The 19,954-nt window shown below is 41.8% G+C and overlaps 1 protein-coding gene across 1 annotated transcript in view; it reads left to right on the top strand.

Moving 5' to 3' along the window:
• Positions 1 to 796: 796 nt before the first annotated feature.
• SPMIP4 (sperm microtubule inner protein 4) overlaps positions 797 to 19,954 on the top strand; it is a 42,526-nt gene continuing 23,368 nt past the window's right edge. Inside the window, exons 1-3 of the mRNA XM_048838417.2 lie at positions 797 to 970; positions 8,583 to 8,759; positions 13,120 to 13,191. Coding sequence (XP_048694374.2) covers positions 837 to 970; positions 8,583 to 8,759; positions 13,120 to 13,191 — 383 coding nt within the window. The 5' untranslated portion in view covers positions 797 to 836. The remainder of the gene's footprint in view (positions 971 to 8,582; positions 8,760 to 13,119; positions 13,192 to 19,954) is intronic.

Raw genomic sequence — 19,954 nt, forward strand, 5'->3', positions numbered from 1 at the left:
CAGGTAGGGAGAGGGCACTCATGTAGTTTATGATGCAGAAGGAGGGGGGGAAGGACTTGTGGCTTTTCAGAGGGGATTCCTGTGCTGTGAGCCAGAGGAGCTTCATTGGGTGGAGAAGGGAAGCAGAGGTGCTTACTCCCCGCCATCTTCTCCTGCATGCTTGAGTCGCTCCTTTGAAATGAGAGTTGAGGCACTTTACTCTCTGTAAATGACTGCACATGGTTCCAGGCAGTGGAGAATCCTGTATTAATTCTGTTACATCACCTTTCATCCCAAAATGCTTTCCACGCTCTATAGTCTATACAGTATGCACAGCATCACTGAAATGCAGGGTGCAAAATGCCTTCCACTCAGCACACTGAACAAAAGTGGGAGGAGGAAAAGCTTGGCAAGGGAGCAAACTCTTTCTGTTGTGAAATGTGTCATGTGATCATTAATGTCTATACAGAGCAAGCAAGACTTTGGATTTTAAGGGTAAATCTGAAAAATAACGAGTGAATCTTTTCAGAGTCCATATTCCATGGGAAGATTTTCTTTTCCCTGCCATTTGGTTAAAATGTATTTCTAGCTATTGTTCATTAGTTGAATAAAGCCATAGTGCTATACTTCTCTCTAAACAATCTTTTTGTTCTTGTTTTACATTGTAATCTGATACAAGGGATCAGTTGCAGTATCAAAGTGGCCACTGTTTCCTCTGCTGAACGGTATCAAAGTTCAGCAGAAGCTACCCATGTTACTTGCTCAGACTGTATCCAGATGCACTGTCTGATTCTTTTGATGATTTAATCTTTTATCCATGTAGCTTCCCTGCAGGCCTCAACGTGCAAATATGAAGCATGGAGCTGTTACATGGCCTGCCATACTACTATAGAGAAAGGGAGGGAACAGACATATTATCGAAAACCTTAGAGTCTAATGAGACACTGACTCCGCTGCAAATTCCTTCACGCCCAACTGTGTCCCAGGATAGGTAAGAAATAGCTACTAAAGGAAAATGTGTTTTGCTGAAAATTTTAAAGTATTGGTGCCAAACTCTGCTCCCACTTACACTAGTGCAACCCCATTGCTTTCAATGAAATTACAAAATTTGGCCTTAAGTATCTGTATCTATAAAATAGATTGCATAGGATGAATTTTTGTGGCTTGCCATAAATTCTATAACACAAAACTGTCTTACCTCAGTCAATAATTTACAGAGACAAATTATGGGGCAAATTATACCCTTAGTTGGGGTGCCACACAAGACAGAATTTGGGTTTATAATTCTAGAAAATCATACATCTCAGCTGCTCATTATTTAGGACAGTGATCCTTTTTGGATCCACATTTCTCACCTTTATACATACAGTAGACCTGTAGTGGTCCTCATGTTCTCCACTGTTCCTCTACATAATATTTTATCTACAGAAATAGGAAACTAAATTATAGTTCCCATATCACTTAGAGCTTTGTGTTTTACTAGTTTTCATTGATTTTGTCCTTTGAAGGCTAGCATCCCATATTAAGTCTTCAGCAGGAGCATATTTGATGTAATTGGATCTGTCAGACTGTATGCTGAGTCACCTGATTGAGGTATCTTCCCTAGTCAAGGTGCTGGCTGTTTCACTATCATCGTGGCTTGCGTTGTGAACGTATAAAGTTATAGAAGGTTAGATGAATCTGCATATGAAATGTTATAATGGCTGATGACTTAAAATCTAGGAGAATTATAGGCCTTATCCAAATCCCATTGAACTCAGAGGAAAGACCCTCATTGATTGGACTGTGCCCCAGAATAGGATGAGTTGGCTGGGCACAAAGGCCAAAAACTAAGGGCACAAAACACTATAAAAGCAAGTAACATTTACTGTTAAAAATAAGCACCAGTTTTAGGCCCTTTCTGCAATACAAAACATTACAATGCTGAAGCATAGAAAAGAAACATGATCGTGACCCCAGCCATGTCATAATATGTCTTTTTCTGTGGATAGAGAAATGTTAGTGTTATGTCCTCACTAAGGGACCATGAGCCAAATTCTCTGTCGAGATAAATGTGCAGACTTCACTGAACTCAGTAGAGCTACACCCATTATATCAGAAAAGAAGTTGGCACCAGGTCTTAGCCTAGATATCAACCAGGGTTATAATACAGGGTTTTTTAAAATGATGCAAATAGGTATTTTATGACAAGGAAAAAAATCTTAGAAAATGGTTGGCCTCAACTATTTTAAATAATACATAATAAATAATCTGAACTTTAATCATTATTAGAAATCTGCACTCTTTACTGGGTTGAACTTCATGTATATCAATATATCTACTATACGTCTATTGCAGCTGACAGGTTTCAGAGTAACAGCCGTGTTAGTCTGTATTCGCAAAAAGAAAAGGAGGACTTGTGGCACCTTAGAGACTAACCAATTTATTTGAGCATGAGCTTTCGTGAGCTACAGCTCACTTCATGATAAAGTGAGCTGTAGCTCACGAAAGCTCATGCTCAAATAAATTGGTTAGTCTCTAAGGTGCCACAAGTCCTCCTTTTCTTATTGCAGCTGAGTAGTTTTAGTGTACTGTTATTTAAGGTTAATGTTTGTCACCAGTATTTGGGTTAATAAGCTGCCTCTAAATACTCTAAGGCTGTGTTTGTATGTTTACAGTAACTAATGGACAATTCATATAACCCTGGAAACCAGAGCCTGAAGATTTCCTTTTGTCGTCAAATAATCAGTTTCAGTAATGGTGTACTGGGCATTCAATAGGGTTAATTCCGTGTTGTTGTATAAATTCAGTGGATAGGTGGGCACAAAGCAGGTCTTTATAGGCAGAGTGGCAGTGCTGTCTATAATTAAGGTTGGCTGACACTTGCCATGGTAAGACCCTGTTCTCCAGTTGTTTATATCGTTGTCAAACTTGAACCATTTGGTCTAAAATGTTCCATGCCGAGGTGTCTTCCTCAGGCTGAATTTTTTTTTTGGGGGGGGGTGCAAATAAGGAAAAAATATGATGTTTTTCCCATGTTAAAAAAATTATTTCAGCTACTTAATTGAGACGCTCTATCACAGCCATGTTTTGGAGCAGGAACTTGAAATTTGGTAGGAGGGGTCACCCTGGTCCCAGAGATATGCCATTTGCTGTTACTATGGGGGGAAAAACACCAAATTTGGCCAAGTTATAAGCCTTTGAAAAGTTTTACTTTGCACATGCTCAGTAAAGACTTATTATAGGATGGCAGCTGAATTCTTGGAAGATTCTCTCTGTACTGGGCATGCTCTACCCTAGAGCAGTGGGGGCAGAGCAGGACTTTCCTGACAATTGCTCCTTCCAGCTGATGCAGGCTGCTGAGGTGTTGGGCATTGGAACTGAGAGCATCTCCTCCCTCCTTCTCCCCCTCCCTCTGGCACCATATTAGCCTGCATATTCAGATGCAGAGGAGACCAGGGGAGGTGGAAGGGCAACACAGCAGAGGGAGAAGAAATGGGCTGGGAGCTGCATGGGGCGAGGAAGACATGGAGCTGAGGGAAGGGAGACAGTGACTGACAGCCCATGAGGGGGGAACAGGGACTGGTAACCAGTGTGGGGTGGGGAAGACTGAAATTGGATGAGGAGGTGGGGCCATGTGTTGAGACCGGGAAAAGGAGAGTGGGACTGGGAGCATGGGAAAGACTGAAACTGGATGAGGAGATTGAAATTGGCTGGGCAAGGTGCCTGGGCGAGGAGCTGGGATGAGGAGTCTTTACTTACATGTTCACATACTATTTCTTCCACAGGATGCCTACTACTTTATTCCACCCTCCTTGGGTCCCGCACTGAGCACAGCTCGCTGACCCCCAAAGTCAGGCCCTGTGGATTTGCAATGGGCGTGTTGGACCTGGTGCAGGCATAAAAGTGTGGGGTCTCTGATTGCTCTTATGTACGCCTCTTGATTTTCATATTATAGCACAAACTGTATCCTGACGCGTATGCCCCTCATATGCCACTCAGTGTGTAAGTTATACTAGTTTTGCACACCCACTGGGACTGATTCTCCACTCCCTTTCACCAGTGTAAATTGGACGTAAAAGGCTGTCATTCTGATTTACACTGGGGTAAATGATGATGCAAGGCATACAGCACCGGAGAATCATGCCCACTGAATTAGAAATCAATGTGAGTGACACCCAGGGCCAAGCCCCTAATCCTGCCTCAGACAGACTCACCACCAATACAGCTTCCTGCAGCATTTTTGTTTCCCTTGGAGATCTCAGTTTCAAGTTCTGATCAAGTCAGAACCTGTTTTGTTTATGAGATCTGATGAGCTCACATCCTATGGCGCAATATTCATAAACTGTTGGCATGAACTCCAGAAAACAAGAAAATTTTGCAGGCAAAAATATAGTTTAAATAAAGGATGCACTAGTAAACAGATGGCTGACTTGGCAACTTCATGTGATCAAAAGCAAGGAAAGTAGTTTTTAGTTCTAAGTATTATTCTTCCAGAACTTGACAATCAGAATTTAATATAATTCTAGAATCATGGAAGTTAAGGAGGGAAAATCCCTCTTAAGCTATCTAGTTCATTTCTCTGCTGGTGCAGGATTGTTTCCTACTCTACATCTTTTTAACAGTTTGTCCAGTATAGTTTTAGTTTGATATTCTCTTGCAGAGACACAGTTTTGTTTGTGTCCTTGAAAACCATAAATCCCATTGGATTGATACTGACTACAACTGTTCCTTTGTGTGAAAGTTTGTAAACATTAGAAGCTTAACAAAGCCCTGTTAGGTCTCGGTGGGCAGTCAGATTCATGTACCATTGTGTGCGATGTTTGTCTTTTCTGTCTCGGGTTAAGTGGTTGTTCCGCATCTTAGTAACAGGTAGATAGAAGTCAGCATTTTCATGATTCATTAATGTTTCCTTTGGGTTCAGTTTACCACCTACTGACACAGCCAGCATACACAATGATTCGATATCTGGCTTCAAACCTTCAAGGGAAAAACAAAATCTTAAACAGAGCTGTTCAAAAATTAGATGCTAACATTCATTCAGCTATTAAATATAGAAAAATGTTCTGATAACCCACAGGGTTCTGATAAGCCCAGAGGGTTATTTTAATTTGTCCTGCAAGACAAACTCATTGCCTCATGAAGTTGCATCATGTTGTGACACAATGTCATGAAGGCATGACTTAGTATTGCAACACCATTATGGCATGACACAGATGAGAAATGCTGGGAAATAAGCGATGCTACAGAGCTGGGTTGCCAGGGAATGATGTGGGGTGAAGACCAAAGTATACGTTCTCTGTACTGATGGCCCTGGTCTCCCCCATCCCCACCCCTCCGGCAGGATCTATATGGATGCCTAGGAATCTTCCAGGTTTACAGTCAGCATCCCGTGGCCTTTCCTAATTGGATGATTTGAGAGAATTTCTGCAAGGGAATCCTTACAGAGATTTTTCTCCCTCAAAGCCTTCTTCCAGTTTAAATGTGCAAGAGGACAATTTGGCCCTTATATTACAAGGTACCATACACCCTACTGAACTTTCTGTGATTTCACTGTGATCCTGTGTACTTTGGGAAGAATATCAGTTCCCCTTAGAAAGCACTTTACATTTCAGATAAAATTTGAAGGAAGTTCTGTACAAACCATTCTCTATTTGGGAGTGCTGAGCTGTTTAAAAACTCTTTGCATGTATTTCCCACGTCTGTGAAGCACTGCTTGCTTTTTACTCACCCTGTGTTTATGTATTTTATTCCATCAACAAATAATAATACTGTGTTCTTATTACTTCTATAGTAGTCTTGATCAGAATATTTCAATATAATTTATAAATAACCTCTGAGTTAAATCAGGATTATTATTACATGTTTTACAGGTGGATAAACCAAGGCACATAAAGATTAAGTGAGGTGCCTGTCATTCGCACTGGTGTAACTCCAGTGATTTTAGTGAAGTTATTTCTGAATCATACTGGTTTACGGCCAGGTCCACACTAGGAGCGCTTTGCTGGGGTACTGTTCCAATATATTATATCAGCAAAGTGCTGCTAGGGTGGACTCAGTTTATGCCAGCATAGTTTATTCCAGCTCCCTCCCCCAACACCTCCCCCAGTGAAATAAGCTCTCCTGGCAAATGGGCAGTTTTGCCAGTATAACTGCATCTATGCTAAGGGCTTTTGTCAGCACGGCGACGTCAGTCACAATCAGGGTGGATAAAAATCAATTATTTTTCTTGAAAAAAACCCAAACATTTTAAACATCAGATTTTTAATTTAAATGGTTTTTTATTTAGTTATTTATATTATAAGAAGTTTTTCTTTTGAAAAAATAAACCTACTTAAAATGGCATCTGAATTTAACACAAAATATGTTAAGGCCTAAACTTATTCTAATCTCTTAAAACATTTAAATAAAAAATAAATATGCTGAATCTATACGCCTCTGTTCACAACTTTGATCTGAAGACTGCCTTTCTACATAAAGAATCAGGGGGAAAACATCTAACCTTTGAGATCAAGTTTTATTAATATGGCACAATAGGACAGCCTAAGTAACTTATGAAACTGTCTCATGGTCCAGAGACATAGGGTACATCTACACTGCAATAACAGACCTATGGCATGGCTGCAGCTGGCCTGGGTCAGCTGACTCAGGCTTATGGGGCTTGGGCTGCACAGCCGAAAATTTGTAGTGTAGACGTTCAGGCTCAGGCTGGAGCCCAGGCTCTGAAACCCTGTGCGTGTGGTAGGTCTCTCAGAACCCGGGCTCCAGTCTGAGCCTGAACATCTACACTGCAGTGTCTAGCCGAACAGCCCAAGCACCATGCGTTCAAGTCAGCTGGCTGAGTTCGGACACTTGGTGCTGCAGGATTTTTATTGCAGTGGACATTCACGCCGACAAGTAGGAACTTAAGCTCCAGTCCCTTTCCCTTAGGCACATTTGAAAATTTCCCAGGCTGACCTGATATAATCAATTTTTTTCACTTACTACAGTTAATCCCTCTGTTTAATAAATCAATTATTTGTAAATGTGAAACATGTTTTGATAAGAGAAGTTCCTGTATCCAAAATATTTCAGGTTGTTTTGTTTAATAAAAATAAGTTTTCTGTGCTGTTGTTTGTGTTTAATTAAATTCCAGTTACCACCCTAATGCAGCTTGACGCAAATCCTGAGCAAAAAGTTCATTATCTAGTAAATAAGCAATATATCATTCACCATTTTCTAACATACTGAAAATATTAAGCTATATAATTGCTTAAATAAATGTATATTGTTATCGTGTAACCTCCTAGGCAGCAAAAACATGTACAAAATCTAGTGTAAAGGGTGTATTTAGTTGTAAATCAACTTGTTTTAATGGTTATATCAACCAGTGAGAATGCACCATTCTTCAGAAAGTAACTGAAGTACAAATGGAAAAGTTGATTTAAATCCAGACTTTCCATTTGGTGATTTAATCATGATTTGAATCAATCCACCCTGGTCACAAATCATGCCTCTGACCAACATAGCTATGCCAGCAGAAGTCTGTAGTGTAGACATAGCCTTCGTGAGAGAAGAATCATGTCCATTGGATTAGTGGCAGAGCTGGAAATAGGACCCAAGAGACCTGGCTCCTAGTCCTTTGCCCTGCCAACTCAACATAACATAAACTCAAAAGATGAAGATGGCTGGTCCTTCGCACAGCAGTATAACCAGTCATTTTTGAGTTCGGGAGGGATCTCTGGACTCCTACTCCCAGGGCCAGTACAATCATTTGTTTATTGCGGGAATTTTAGACATATTTTTATGGGTCTGTTCAATGGACAGGTGTTGGAGGAAACCACCATACCTGCGAGAAACTGAGTCTACATTTTCCCATCCTATCTCCCCATCAGTAAGAATGATATGGTGGGCTTTATGCCTGCATTATTACCTGGGAAATTCCTGCCAGATGAAAAAAACAAGAGGGAAAGGAAGCGTGTAAAATGTTCACTCTTCTTGGTGCTTATCTTCATGAAACAAATGAAGTAAACGACACACATAGTACTGCAGAACTGTTGGTGATATAGACACACTGAATTGTGCTAGAACTAGTCATCCATTCACAGAAACTTGTGACGTGTCTGATAGAGTTGTATGCCCTGGTGGGCTGCAGGTACTGAAAAGTGACATCTTTCACCCACTCTCTAGAGATGTAAGGGAAGATTTTCAAAAGCACAGTTGTACTTAGGCACCTAATTTGAAAGTCAGTGAGAATTAGATGTCTTGCTACCATTTGGCTCTTTGAAAATCCATCAGCATATGAGTTTGTGTAGTAGTATTTAGCACCTAGAAGAAAAGGCAGGTGAACCATGTTTCAGCAGCTCATACACTCAATGTACATTGCAGGAGGTCAGACATGCATGCAGCATATTGGCATATACATTCACCTATCTTCTTCCTTCAGCCAATCAAAATATATTGGACTTGCTTCTGCTCCCATTGATTCAACTGGAGCAGGCTCATTATGACAGCTTTGATCAAAAAGTTGAGTAGCTAATAGCCAGGAGAATAATAAATCCAATGTTTCCATTGTTAAGACATCCATGAAGGCATTCAAGGCTCAGTCACTGCTGCTATTTAAGAATATTATTTTTTTGTTTCAGATATGAGGAGTTAAGAGATTCATTTCAGTGGTGCAGGCTTCCCTGGGGAACCGAAAGAGAATATGGAGGAATTGCACAGGTTTCATTGCCAGAAGATCATAGACCAAAGAATGAGCCTCCTTGTTTGTTTGCTAAAGGACATCAACATTATAGTTATGGTGGAGATTCCTGGCCAAGGTAGGTTAGTTGCCTGCTTCACACATTCCAATTTTTTAAAGTGTTGTAACCTAGAAACAGCTAGTGGAATGCAATTTATTTGGACAGTCTGGACAGCAATGCAGATTGAGCTATGTAGATAATTTGCATTCTGGAGATAGACTTTAAGTTACCCCCACTTTGGACAATGCTCTAACCTGTAGTGTGCCTGAGTTGTACTGCCCATTATCACTTTCAAATACATTTGTTAGTCTCTAAGGTGCCACAAGTACTCCTTTTCTTTTTGCGAATACAGACTAACACGGCTGCTACTCTGAAACCAGGGTATTTATTGAAACTCTTGGCACTTTGGATCTCTTTGTGTAGTTTATTTTTTCCTATCGTTTGGTAATGGTGTAGTATTTATTAGCTATTGTCCTAAACTTCCTCTGTGACATTAGATAAGTCTCACTCCTGGCCTGATTTTTCAGAAGCATTCAGAATCCACAAATCCCACTTAAGTCAATGGGAACTGTAGGCTCTTGGCATTTTTCTGAAGGCTGCTCTGACTTACTTCCAGCTTCTCCCAACCCCAGGAGCCATTTTGGGAGCCGTTTCCATGGACATGCCTTCTGCACCCAGGGCTGAGAGAGCAGAGAATTCTACACCACTCTTCACCACACAGGAATTCCCCTTTATGCAAAATGAGTGCCCAGGTAGCTGGGGAAGCTTGCTTTCTGGCTGCTTTGCCAGAATGTGGCCCATTATCTGAAAATTGCCATTCAGCCCTGCCTAGTCAAATTGAACAAGGCTCAGAATATGTAGTGGTGCATTCCCTTGGCTCTGCTAGCCCCAGACTATTCTTCTTACCATTCTAAAAGATAATTTCCTACAGGTATATTTGTGTGTACAGTACAAAGGAGAGAGAGATCACAGGTGTCTCCAAAGATTGCATAACCTCCAAGAAGTATGTGGTGAAGTTCATTGAGCTTAGTGCCTCCAACACAGGTAGCACCAGGTTCATCCAACACCAAAACAGAGGAAAAAAGAAAAATCTCTGAAAATTCTACTAAACCTAAGATAAATAAACTGCATTATCCACTCTCACTGACTTTCTGGGTCTGCAGCACCAGCTGAGGAGCCTTGCAAACAGATATGACTTCAGAGATCTCATTCCTTTTGTAAAGGAATTATGAAATAATGTTCAGCGATGCTACTCGCTGCTAAATGAGGTGGGGAGGACAAAGAGGAGACAAGGCCATTGTCCTGTCCCCCCCATCATGGAATCAATTTTCTTTATAGAAATTGACTTTATGGTGACAGGTCCTTGGAATGACTCCAAACAAGAATTTTTATTGCTCTTGGTTTTGTTTTGTTTTTAAATATATAAATCCTAGACTTATTCAGCGTATAGACACACTGGGCCAGATCCTGGCCAATGCTTCATCCCATTCTGTTCTGCTCTGGCGGTGAAAAGGGGACAGAAGACTAGCTTTAACAGTAAACTGGTCAGCATAGCCACTTGATTTTAGCCTCCAGCATAGGAGGTGTTTCAGGAACGTACCAAGGTGGAAGGAGATCTCGTAATCATAGGCCAGTTCAATGGCCCGTTGGGGGCCATAACTGCAGGTGCTATTAGAGCATCCCTGGTTGCTCTGAATTACAGGAGGAGCCCAAGTAGTCCCCAAATACCCAAAAGAGCTACAATACATCTGAGGATTGGTCCTAAGATTGGAATATTCTCCCTAAACATTCATATCGTTATCCAAACAGAGAAGCAATGAAGCCTAAAGGTTAATTCTACATTGCCTGGAAAGTTTTATTTATGTCCTTTTATCTATATCCTTCTCCACATTGTAGGAGCCGAGCTTATTGGCTGTTGAAGCAGCATCCCTTTGCAGGTACCTTAGAAGCTACCTTAGCAGGTTGATTCCAATTAAATTTACCAGGATTGTAGGTTAGAAGTGTATTATGTGCTTATTACAGTACAATTTAGTCTGGATCAGAAAGTGGAAAGTAGGAAAGATGCAAGGGAAGTACTTTAGAAATCTGTGACTGTTCCCATAGAGGGGTGAATGCCAGCACTGGAAGTATAAGAAGCCTGAATTTATTTGCGCACGCACACACACATACTATGCAGCTTGTATTTAAAATATCAAACAAAATTATTTAGAGTCTGAGATAGTTGATTTTGGTAGTGGAGCTGTTGTCTGTTTGTGAACCCTATACAAAAGTACTTGGGTTTTTTTTTTTTTAATTCCACATTTAGGGGTTGGTTTACTTGTTTGTTTTTGTAAATGAGTATACTTCTACTTTGGTATCTCCTATATATTTGTTTGGTCCACTGATAGGGAAGTATAGTGAACAGTATAAGTACTGTAATTCCAAAATCTGTGGTTATAACCAAAATGCTTCATTGCTTAATTTTCCCAACCCAATTTATAAAATTTCAGTAGAAAGTTTATGAAGGATAAAAAGTGGAAAAAGTATTTTTCCAGCACACTCCTGTCTAACACATCTCTGGCTTTTAAATATTCTGGATGTTTCCTTATAATGAGGTTGATATATGAAATGGAGCACACCTTAAGGAAGATTTAAGTTTGAGAAACTGTGTATTGGGAGAGCTGGTTTTATGTGGAAAAAGAACTGAGGTAATGTGCAGTTTTGACCAGCAGATGTCAGTGTGCATTAATAATATAGGGAAGACCATTTTTCAGAAGCATTGCATTATTTACAATTATTTATCCTCTTAGTGCTGGGGGATGCAGTTTCCAATGCAAAATGCTCAGTTGTCAACTGACTCAAAATGCATAGGAATCCAAAATATCTTCCTCTACAGACAAAACTAATGACTCCCTGCAGATGCACTGAACCAAAGGTTATTCCGATCCCAAACACCGTATCTCATTAACTGAGTTATTCCACTCGGCTAGAATAGTTACAAAGGCTGTGTGAATCTAAAGATGCATCTTTGCAGCATAATACTTTTGAAGTGTAAGTAAGACAAAAAATGAAAAGTTCCAGGTCATCCTTACATTTTTATTTTAAAGTTGAAAAGGGAATTCACATCATGGAGATCGTCTATGTGCGGTGTTCTCATTGAGATCTGTGTTCGAGTCTAACATATCCCAGGACACTGAGTGCAACTTGGCCATTTATCAGAGAAAATGTACAGGTAGTAGGGTGGGTGGGATGGCTAATGCAAGCATCACTACTCCGTAAAAGTCCCCCATGTGGGGTAGTCCACTGAATGGTGCTGAAAGCATTGCCTGAGGGGAGTATGCATCCTGGTCTCTGAGATGGATGTCAGGTGTCAGCAGTAGCTAGTAAATGAAAAGAAGGAAGGCAGTGATCCAATCCACATTGGTTTTGGAGAAGAGAAAGTGCAGAACACTCTGCATGTCATGGAGAGATTATTGGTGAGGCAAGGTGGGTGAGGTAATAGCTTGTTTAGGACAAACCTCTAATAAGAGATATTACCTCACCCACCTTGTCCCTCTAATATCCTGAGACCAACATGGCTACAACATCACTGCATGGAGAGACGACTGTCAACTTTCCAACAACCCCAAACATCATATTAAGCCAAGCAGAACACAGCAAAACATGCCTTGCCATTCTGAACCAACATTTTCCTCTCTCTTCTTCCAGGCCATGTCTCCTCTCCTATGCAATTAAAGCCACAGCTTCCAGACTTTAAATAGTGGAGGACTCTGAAACAGACTCTAAAACTCCAAGTGATACCTCTGTGACAAGCTTAGCCTTTGCAGGTGGAGGTCAGAAGCCCCAAAGCTGTTCTAACTCCAGAAATAACATTATCAGTTAAAACTGATTACTCTGACTGTATGTTCTTCAATTTGGCTGTCCCCTTTGCTCTCCCTTTCTCTGTCCTGCCCCATGCTAGCTGCTGATAACCCACATCTGTTCCATCAGAGGCAGCTAAAATGCTGTCATCTCACTCAGCGGTCATGTGTCTTTTCAGCAGCAACAAAGATCACTGAGAAAGGTCCCGTTTTTCTGCAAGCTAAGCGTCTGACTCTGCCAGCCCATTGACTTCAATGGAGGATGCTCGGCATCTTCTATGAAATGCTCAACCCCTCATAGGATCAGGCTCTAAGGGCTTGATCCTGTGCCCATTGAAATCATTGGCAACGCTGCTCGACACTTCTGAAAAGCAGGCCCTGTGTAACTTAAATGTTAAGGTCTGAGTCTGATAGTAAGTATCCACATTTCCAGTATCTCTGAAATTGGTGGTAAGGGCAGACTGTGGACTGCAGGCAAAAATTACATACTATGCCTACATTTCTTACAAGAAAATAAATCAATATGTGTTTCCTGGGATTTTAATAACCAATAAGTAAAATGTTATTTTGTGGGTTTTTTTCTCTCTCTCTTTTTGTAGAGGTCTTCCCATTGAACAGTATTATGATGTAACCCAGATGAAAAAAAGTGATGTCCGTATGAATGATGATCTGTAAGTTTCATTACAGCATAGACCAGATAATGTACTTAGTGTGACAAATGCAATGGCAAGCTAAATATTCATTCCTCCTTAATGACCTTGTGGATTAATGTTTATAATGAAATATGACCTTTGTATAAAATGTGGTTGGTGAGTGACTACAGAAAACACACAGTTTGGAAGGAAGTTCAGAATGAGATATCAGTGCCCCACTCAGTTTAGTATCTCTTAAGCAATGAGATTTGAATTGGTTTTATTGATTTGTCAACCTGTGTCACTCAGAAATACTCTCTCCTACTGGGCGGAGTACCGATTAGCAGAGAAAAGCACTGAGCTAACCATAACATCGTGTGTGCATCATATTAAAGTTTTCTCTGGTATCTTTAGGTGTATTTTAAGAGGGGGTTTGACTAAGATATTGTTTCCTTTTTTCACTGCTACTATTTAAAAGAGTAGCTAGTTTACCTGAGATTGAATGCTGCCAGTTAAACCGGCAGTACACCATTTTGCCACATGATGGCACCAACAAAACACTGAAACTTCCAGCTCAAAACCCAAAATGTTTAGGTTAATGTAACAGTAATTATGAGTTTAAAGTCAGGAAATGAACAAGTTACGGTCCTCACAACGTTAACTTAGCCGTGTTGCATATCCTGTATGCTTAGTTATTTAGGGCTAAGGCTGTATTAACTTCCCCTGGTTATCTGGCCAATGAGGGGAACAGTACGTGATTCACCTCACCCCTTCCTCAACAGGATTGCCATCTCCGAGATTCAGAAAAATTAGCCCCTGGCCACGCCGCCACCACCAACAAAAAGGGTCCTAGTGCTAACAGTAGCTAATTATTACCCCACACCTGTGGCCACAGCCCTCTCTTTGGTCACCTAGACACACAGCTGCCCATTCCTCTGCCCGCATGAGCTTCTACACCCGCCCACTCACAGGAGCTTCAGTCCTTGAGGGAGCCCCACTCCTGTCCCCTCTCAGTAGCCTCTGTCTCCTCTACCCCGTTCCTTATCCTTCCCTGATGACGAGCCTCGGTCCGTCTTGCTTCCTGGCCCCCAAGGTCAGGAGGAGCTGCTACGGCTCAGCAGGTTGAGAGGCCAGCACACAGAGGCAGGTGCCAGCTGTGCTCCCAGCCAAGTGATGTGCAGTAATTACAGAACCACTGCATGGCCACATGTGCATGTAGCGAACAGGGAATGCTGGTCCCAAGGGGCAGGGGGAGCACACTAAATCTTTTCACTGGCAACTGGCAATGCCGTACAAAAACCAGCCAGGCTGATTAAAAGCCAGCCAGATGGCAAGCAACCCTCCCCATCTATAGTGCCTGCCAAATTCCAAAGCATGCTATCCTCTTGGGCATTTTGTGTGAGCCACGAGGGCCGGAAGGGCAGCAGAACTACACAGCTGTGCTGTGTGAGGGTGAAGACAGGCCACAAAGAAACTGCACAGGGTGAATCTGCAGCCCTGTGCCCCAGGGTGTAGGGCTGTGTGCCGGCTGCCTCCGTGGCACCACACAATAGGGATTTGAAAGTAGGCCAAGGGAGGGTGGGTTTGGTAAACTGAAAGAGTGTGTTGGCCAAAGCTCACCTTTACTGGGCCTTGACCGATAATGCAGCCTAAAGGTATTGGCTGTGCAGCTCTTGCGAACTGTGACTGCAGGTCGTGGGGCGAAATCCTTCCTTACAAGTTCTGCATATTACCCCCCCCCCACACACACACACACAAAGCACATTTGCTTGAGCTTTGCACAAGTGACAAGGATTTGTCCTCAGCGTGGGGTTTTGTAATTGCTGGAGCATTTGGAAACTGGTATAATACAAGAATCTATGTACACTGAGTTCAGCCCTGCCAACCTTTGCACTATACCCCAGCAGGTATGCAAGAAATGCAGGATCAGGCCCAGTGGATTAAAGATAAATAAGAGTTTCAGCTTTAACTCCGTCTTTTTCTTTGGGCGGGTTTCAGATCGCCTCTCATTCACCTGGAATGTTCAGCAAGCTGACTTGGTTTTATTTTACACTTCATGGGCCTAATCCATTTCTGATGTAACTCCATTGATTTCACGAGAATGACACCAGGCAAGGATTTGGCCTCTTGTATTTTGATGGCCAGATGTATGCCTTGTAAATGGTAATTCATATTGGAGAGAATTCACTCTGCCTGTGTAAAGGCTGGGACACCAGGTGAACTATGGGAGGGTTGTGGAGTGAAATACATCCCCAACCCAAGGCACAGAACAGCTACTCGGGCAACAGCTTCTTCCACCTCTTCCACTGTATCCTCATAATCCCAAATTCAGTCATTTCTACTCTGGCCCACCCCGAGTGCAGTCAGTGCAAGTTGCTCCCCTTACGTACTAGCCCCACTCTGCATGCTTGTTGGCCCATGATCCCTTTCCAGGGACTGCTGTTATGATCTGGGCAGGCTACATAAGGGGAGGAGGCATGTTGCCACAGGGACAGATCAATATCTGGCCCAGTGCACACTGAATAGAATCCTGCCGTGGCCCCGGAATGTTTTAGTTGAGAGTGCGTTGATAAATTTTCTTAATTATTTTTAAAATTAAAATGTAACCTGAAAGATAAGGCTTCCAGTGTTTCTATGCTCTTTTTAATATTCAGTCTCTGTTCATTGTTTCCATACGATCATATTCACTCATATTTCATCTTTGAAAGATTTTTTTTATGTTGTAAAGAAAGAGCAGATCTTTTTTTAAATGCCTAGACAATTTGTCACATTTATACTCACAGGTTTTTCAGAGCGAAGACATTTATGTAACTTTCAGTACTCTCCCCCCGGTATCAGACTGTAAGGTAGTGATAGCCTTGCGAAATCTGTGTTGAAAACCACTGGCTGAGTGCTGCTCTGGAGACTTACTAGGGAGCTCTTAATACTCAGTGTATTGACATTATCACTTGTGATGGCTCTTTTGAGCCATTACAGTCTCTCATGGAAAATGATTCACTGTGCATTTGCCGTAACTAGATGTCATGTACCATAATGGGATTACTGTGCGTTTGTCATAACCACAAATCCTTATGTAGTTTTCCATGACAATGAATGGCTTTGCATATACAGGAAGTGCCTTTCAAAACAAATGAACTGTGGGCCATATCTTCCCTCCCAGTTAAAAACATGCACAGGAGAACAAGGTAATCAGCCCCTCGCAGGAGCTTTGATGTGCCACCAGAGACCCACGTTTATCCTCCCAATCCAAGAGGCCACCAGGGATGCTGTGCAAGGGGTGGGGCCACAAAAATCCATCTAGGCCTTTGTCAAGGTTCCTTCCCCACTCTGAACTCTAGGGTAAAGATGTGGGGACCTGCATGAAAACCTCGTAAGCTTACTTTTACCAGCTTAGGATAAAACTTCCCCAAGGTACAAATTAATTTTACCCTTTGCCCTTGGATTTCCACCAAACTTTATCTGGGTTCCTGAAAAAAACGGAGTTTGGACACGTCTTTCCCCCCAAAATCCTCCCAATCCTTGCACCCTACTTCCTGGGGAAGGTTTGGTAAAAATCCCCACCAATTTGCATAGGTGACCACAGACCCAAACCCTTGGATCTTAGAACAATGAAAAAACATTCAGTTTCCTTACAAGAAGACTTTTAATAGAAGTAAAAAGAAATCACCTCTGTAAAATCAGGATGGTAGATACCTTAATCAGGGTAATTAGATTCTAACATAGAGAATCCCTCTAGGCAAAACTTTAAGTTACAAAAAAGACACACAGACAGGAATATTCATTCTATTCAACACAGCTATTTTCTCAGCCATGTAAAGAAATCATAATCTAACACATACCTAGCTAGATTACTTACTAAATTCTAAGACTCCATTCCTGTTCTGTCTCCGACAAAAGCATCACACAGACAGACACAGACCCTTTGTTTTTTTCCCCCCTCCCAGCTTTTGAAAGTATCTTGTTTCCTCATTGGTCATTTTGGTCAGGTGCCAGCGAGGTTACCTTTAGCTTCTTAACCCTTTACAGGTGAGAGGACTTTTCCCTCTGGCCAGGAGGGATTTTAAAGGGGTTTACCCTTCCCTTTATATTTATGACAGCCTTGTAGAAAATCCTTCTCCTTGTGCCAGTGATCTGGGGCCCACTAGAAAATGGTATGTCCAACTGCACTCCTCTCTGGTCCTGCCCCCACAGCAGTGTCAGCCTCACAGGCTTGTAGTTGTCGCACCATTGGCTGCCAGGCATTACCTGTGATCCATCCCAAAGGGTCACTGAGTGCATAGGATGAGTAAATGCCATTTCTAATCTATTAAGATTTTTCACACAGACTTAGTGTGCAGGAGTGGTGGAATGTACCACTTAGAGCGGCCATTCCTCAGGTCCATCCCCCCACACCACAACCTGACACCTTCCTACCACACTCAGCTGACTGCCTCCAGGCAGCCCATTTTCTACAGAGGTGCTCAAAGTGCACTAGAGTGTTTGGGGGGAGGCATCCCAAGAAGCTGCCTTCGAGCTGTGTCCCCCCAGCAGTATTTCTGAACTGTTAAGCCGCCACCTCATGATGCACTATACAGTGAAGGGAGCTGAAGGAACTATTGTTTCCAAAAACTGCAAAAGTACACAAAGCCAATACTCTGAATAGACTAATTGTGTCTGAAAAGAAACCATGTCTGTGCCCTGATGTACAAAAAATGGTGTGGCTGCTACTAGCTGATTGCCCCCCCCCCCCATGCTCATTGCTGCACACATATGACAGCAACCATCTTGACCAACCAGGGACAGGACTGAGGACTTCCAGAGCTAGAAAGCAAAGTCTTTTTACAGCCTGAGTTAGGCCTAGTAGCTGGGGGCTGTAACAGACCCATAGGTGCTGTGGCCTGCGCAAATTAGAAGGGGAACTGTAACACGCACTGACCAATGGATTGCACAAACATATGGTATCCCAAGGCATATACAATCTAATATGATCTGAAAGCAAAACTTCTGTTTTGCACTTTTATAACATAAAAAAGGAAAAATAATTTACACCAAAATTTCAGACCAGAGTAAATTTTAGGCTGACTATAAACTCCACGAACACACAAATATAAGTAAAAGCTGACAGTCCCATAACTATCATTCCTCTATTATAAGTGTGAGTAAATAAGCACACTGTACTTTTCTTTACAGACTGCATTTAATATTCTGATACAGCTGGTTAGTTTGAAGGACTATAACGTGTGACATATATATAAGGCCAAATTCTGTTCCTGTTTACAGCTGTGTAAATCTGTTATAATGCTTGTGAACTTTAGCATAAACCCAAACCAACTCCAGTGAAGATATTGATGTAACTGTGACAGCCAAATTTGGCCCAATTACTATTCCCTTCTCCTCTCTTTTAAAGGCTTAGGCCCACATTTTCAAAAATATCCACTAATTTTGAGTGCCATCAGTGTTTGGTTCCCCAATTTGAGATTTGAAAAATGAAGGCACCCCAAATTAGTGGACACTTCTGAAAATGTGGGGTTCAGGCTTTTTTGACTGTTTATGTTCTCAGGCCCTAAAAGCTTCTATAAAGTACATTCTGGTATTGAAAGTGTAAGTTTACTGCTACTTTCTTACTACCTAGAGTTTAGATATTCCAGTGCTGAGTGCTATAGAAACATCTACAAATAAATAATCCTCCCTCCCCAAAGCACATATGGGACTGAATCTCCTCTTGCTTACATGGGAGTAAATCAGAAATAGCTCCATTGAAGTCAGTGGAGTTACACTCATGTAAAACCAGTGCACCTGAAAGGAGAATCAAGCCCTATGCTGGTATTTACACAATTCCATCTGCCTGTGGCCAGAAAATTAATTTAGCTAACTGAAAAGGTGGAAAACCAAATATAGGTATTAGTAGGATGAATAAACTTTTAAAAATTGCATTAGTGTAAATGCAGTTATTTCTGTAACTGCTTAGTTTTCCAAGGCAGGCACAGTGTCAGGCTCTGAGTTGTAACTAACAAGCATGTCCTGAAAATCCAGGTGGTTACAAAAATAACAGTATGTAAATGATTGTCAGAATTTGACATTTGTTGAAGTCCTATGATCTCTGTAAATATCACACATAAAAGAGAAAAGCAATTATCTTTGTTCATTTTAGTGGAGGCACGAGTTAGCTTGTGATGAAATTTTGTGAGATATCACATCACAGTGATTATACTGAGTGTTACTGTGTGACACGACCCTCTCCCTACATTCTGTTTAGTGATCAAAAGTGTAATGGCCTTAAAGAGATCCATAACTGACTGTGCCTGGTATTTAAGATATGAAACAGAACTAACAAGGAGATGAATTGTACAGGCTTCTCCAATTCATAGGTTTAACAGGAATCCGAGATTATTTCAAAAGGGAAAATATGGAAACTCAGGGTTTTAATGATTGGCTGTCCTTCTGGGGCAAGGAGAAAGCCCTAAAAAGAGTTTTGTTTGCCCAGAGAGAAGTAATCCCTCCAGAAGCCCCCCTAGATACACATGCCCATGTGTATGAATGCACCTCAAGGAATGCATAATATTCCAGTGTAACCCTTCTGCCCGTCAGAGTTGGCAGCAACAAGGGCCGGGTTCAATATCTAGGGGTTCCATTCCAATAACACAATGCAAACCGGCTCGAGCCCCCACCCAGTGACCTGGGACAAATATATACCACCCCCGCTGGGCGCCTCCAAGAGGCAATACTTCCCCTCTCGCAAGCACATAGTCTGAGTGTAGCAAAAGCCTTTTAATAACAGAGAGAAACAATGTGGCATTATGTTGGGGAAACACCACCAACAGGA

Source organism: Caretta caretta, chromosome 2 (genome assembly GCF_965140235.1).
Source record: "Caretta caretta isolate rCarCar2 chromosome 2, rCarCar1.hap1, whole genome shotgun sequence".
Classification (NCBI taxonomy): domain Eukaryota; kingdom Metazoa; phylum Chordata; order Testudines; family Cheloniidae; genus Caretta; species Caretta caretta.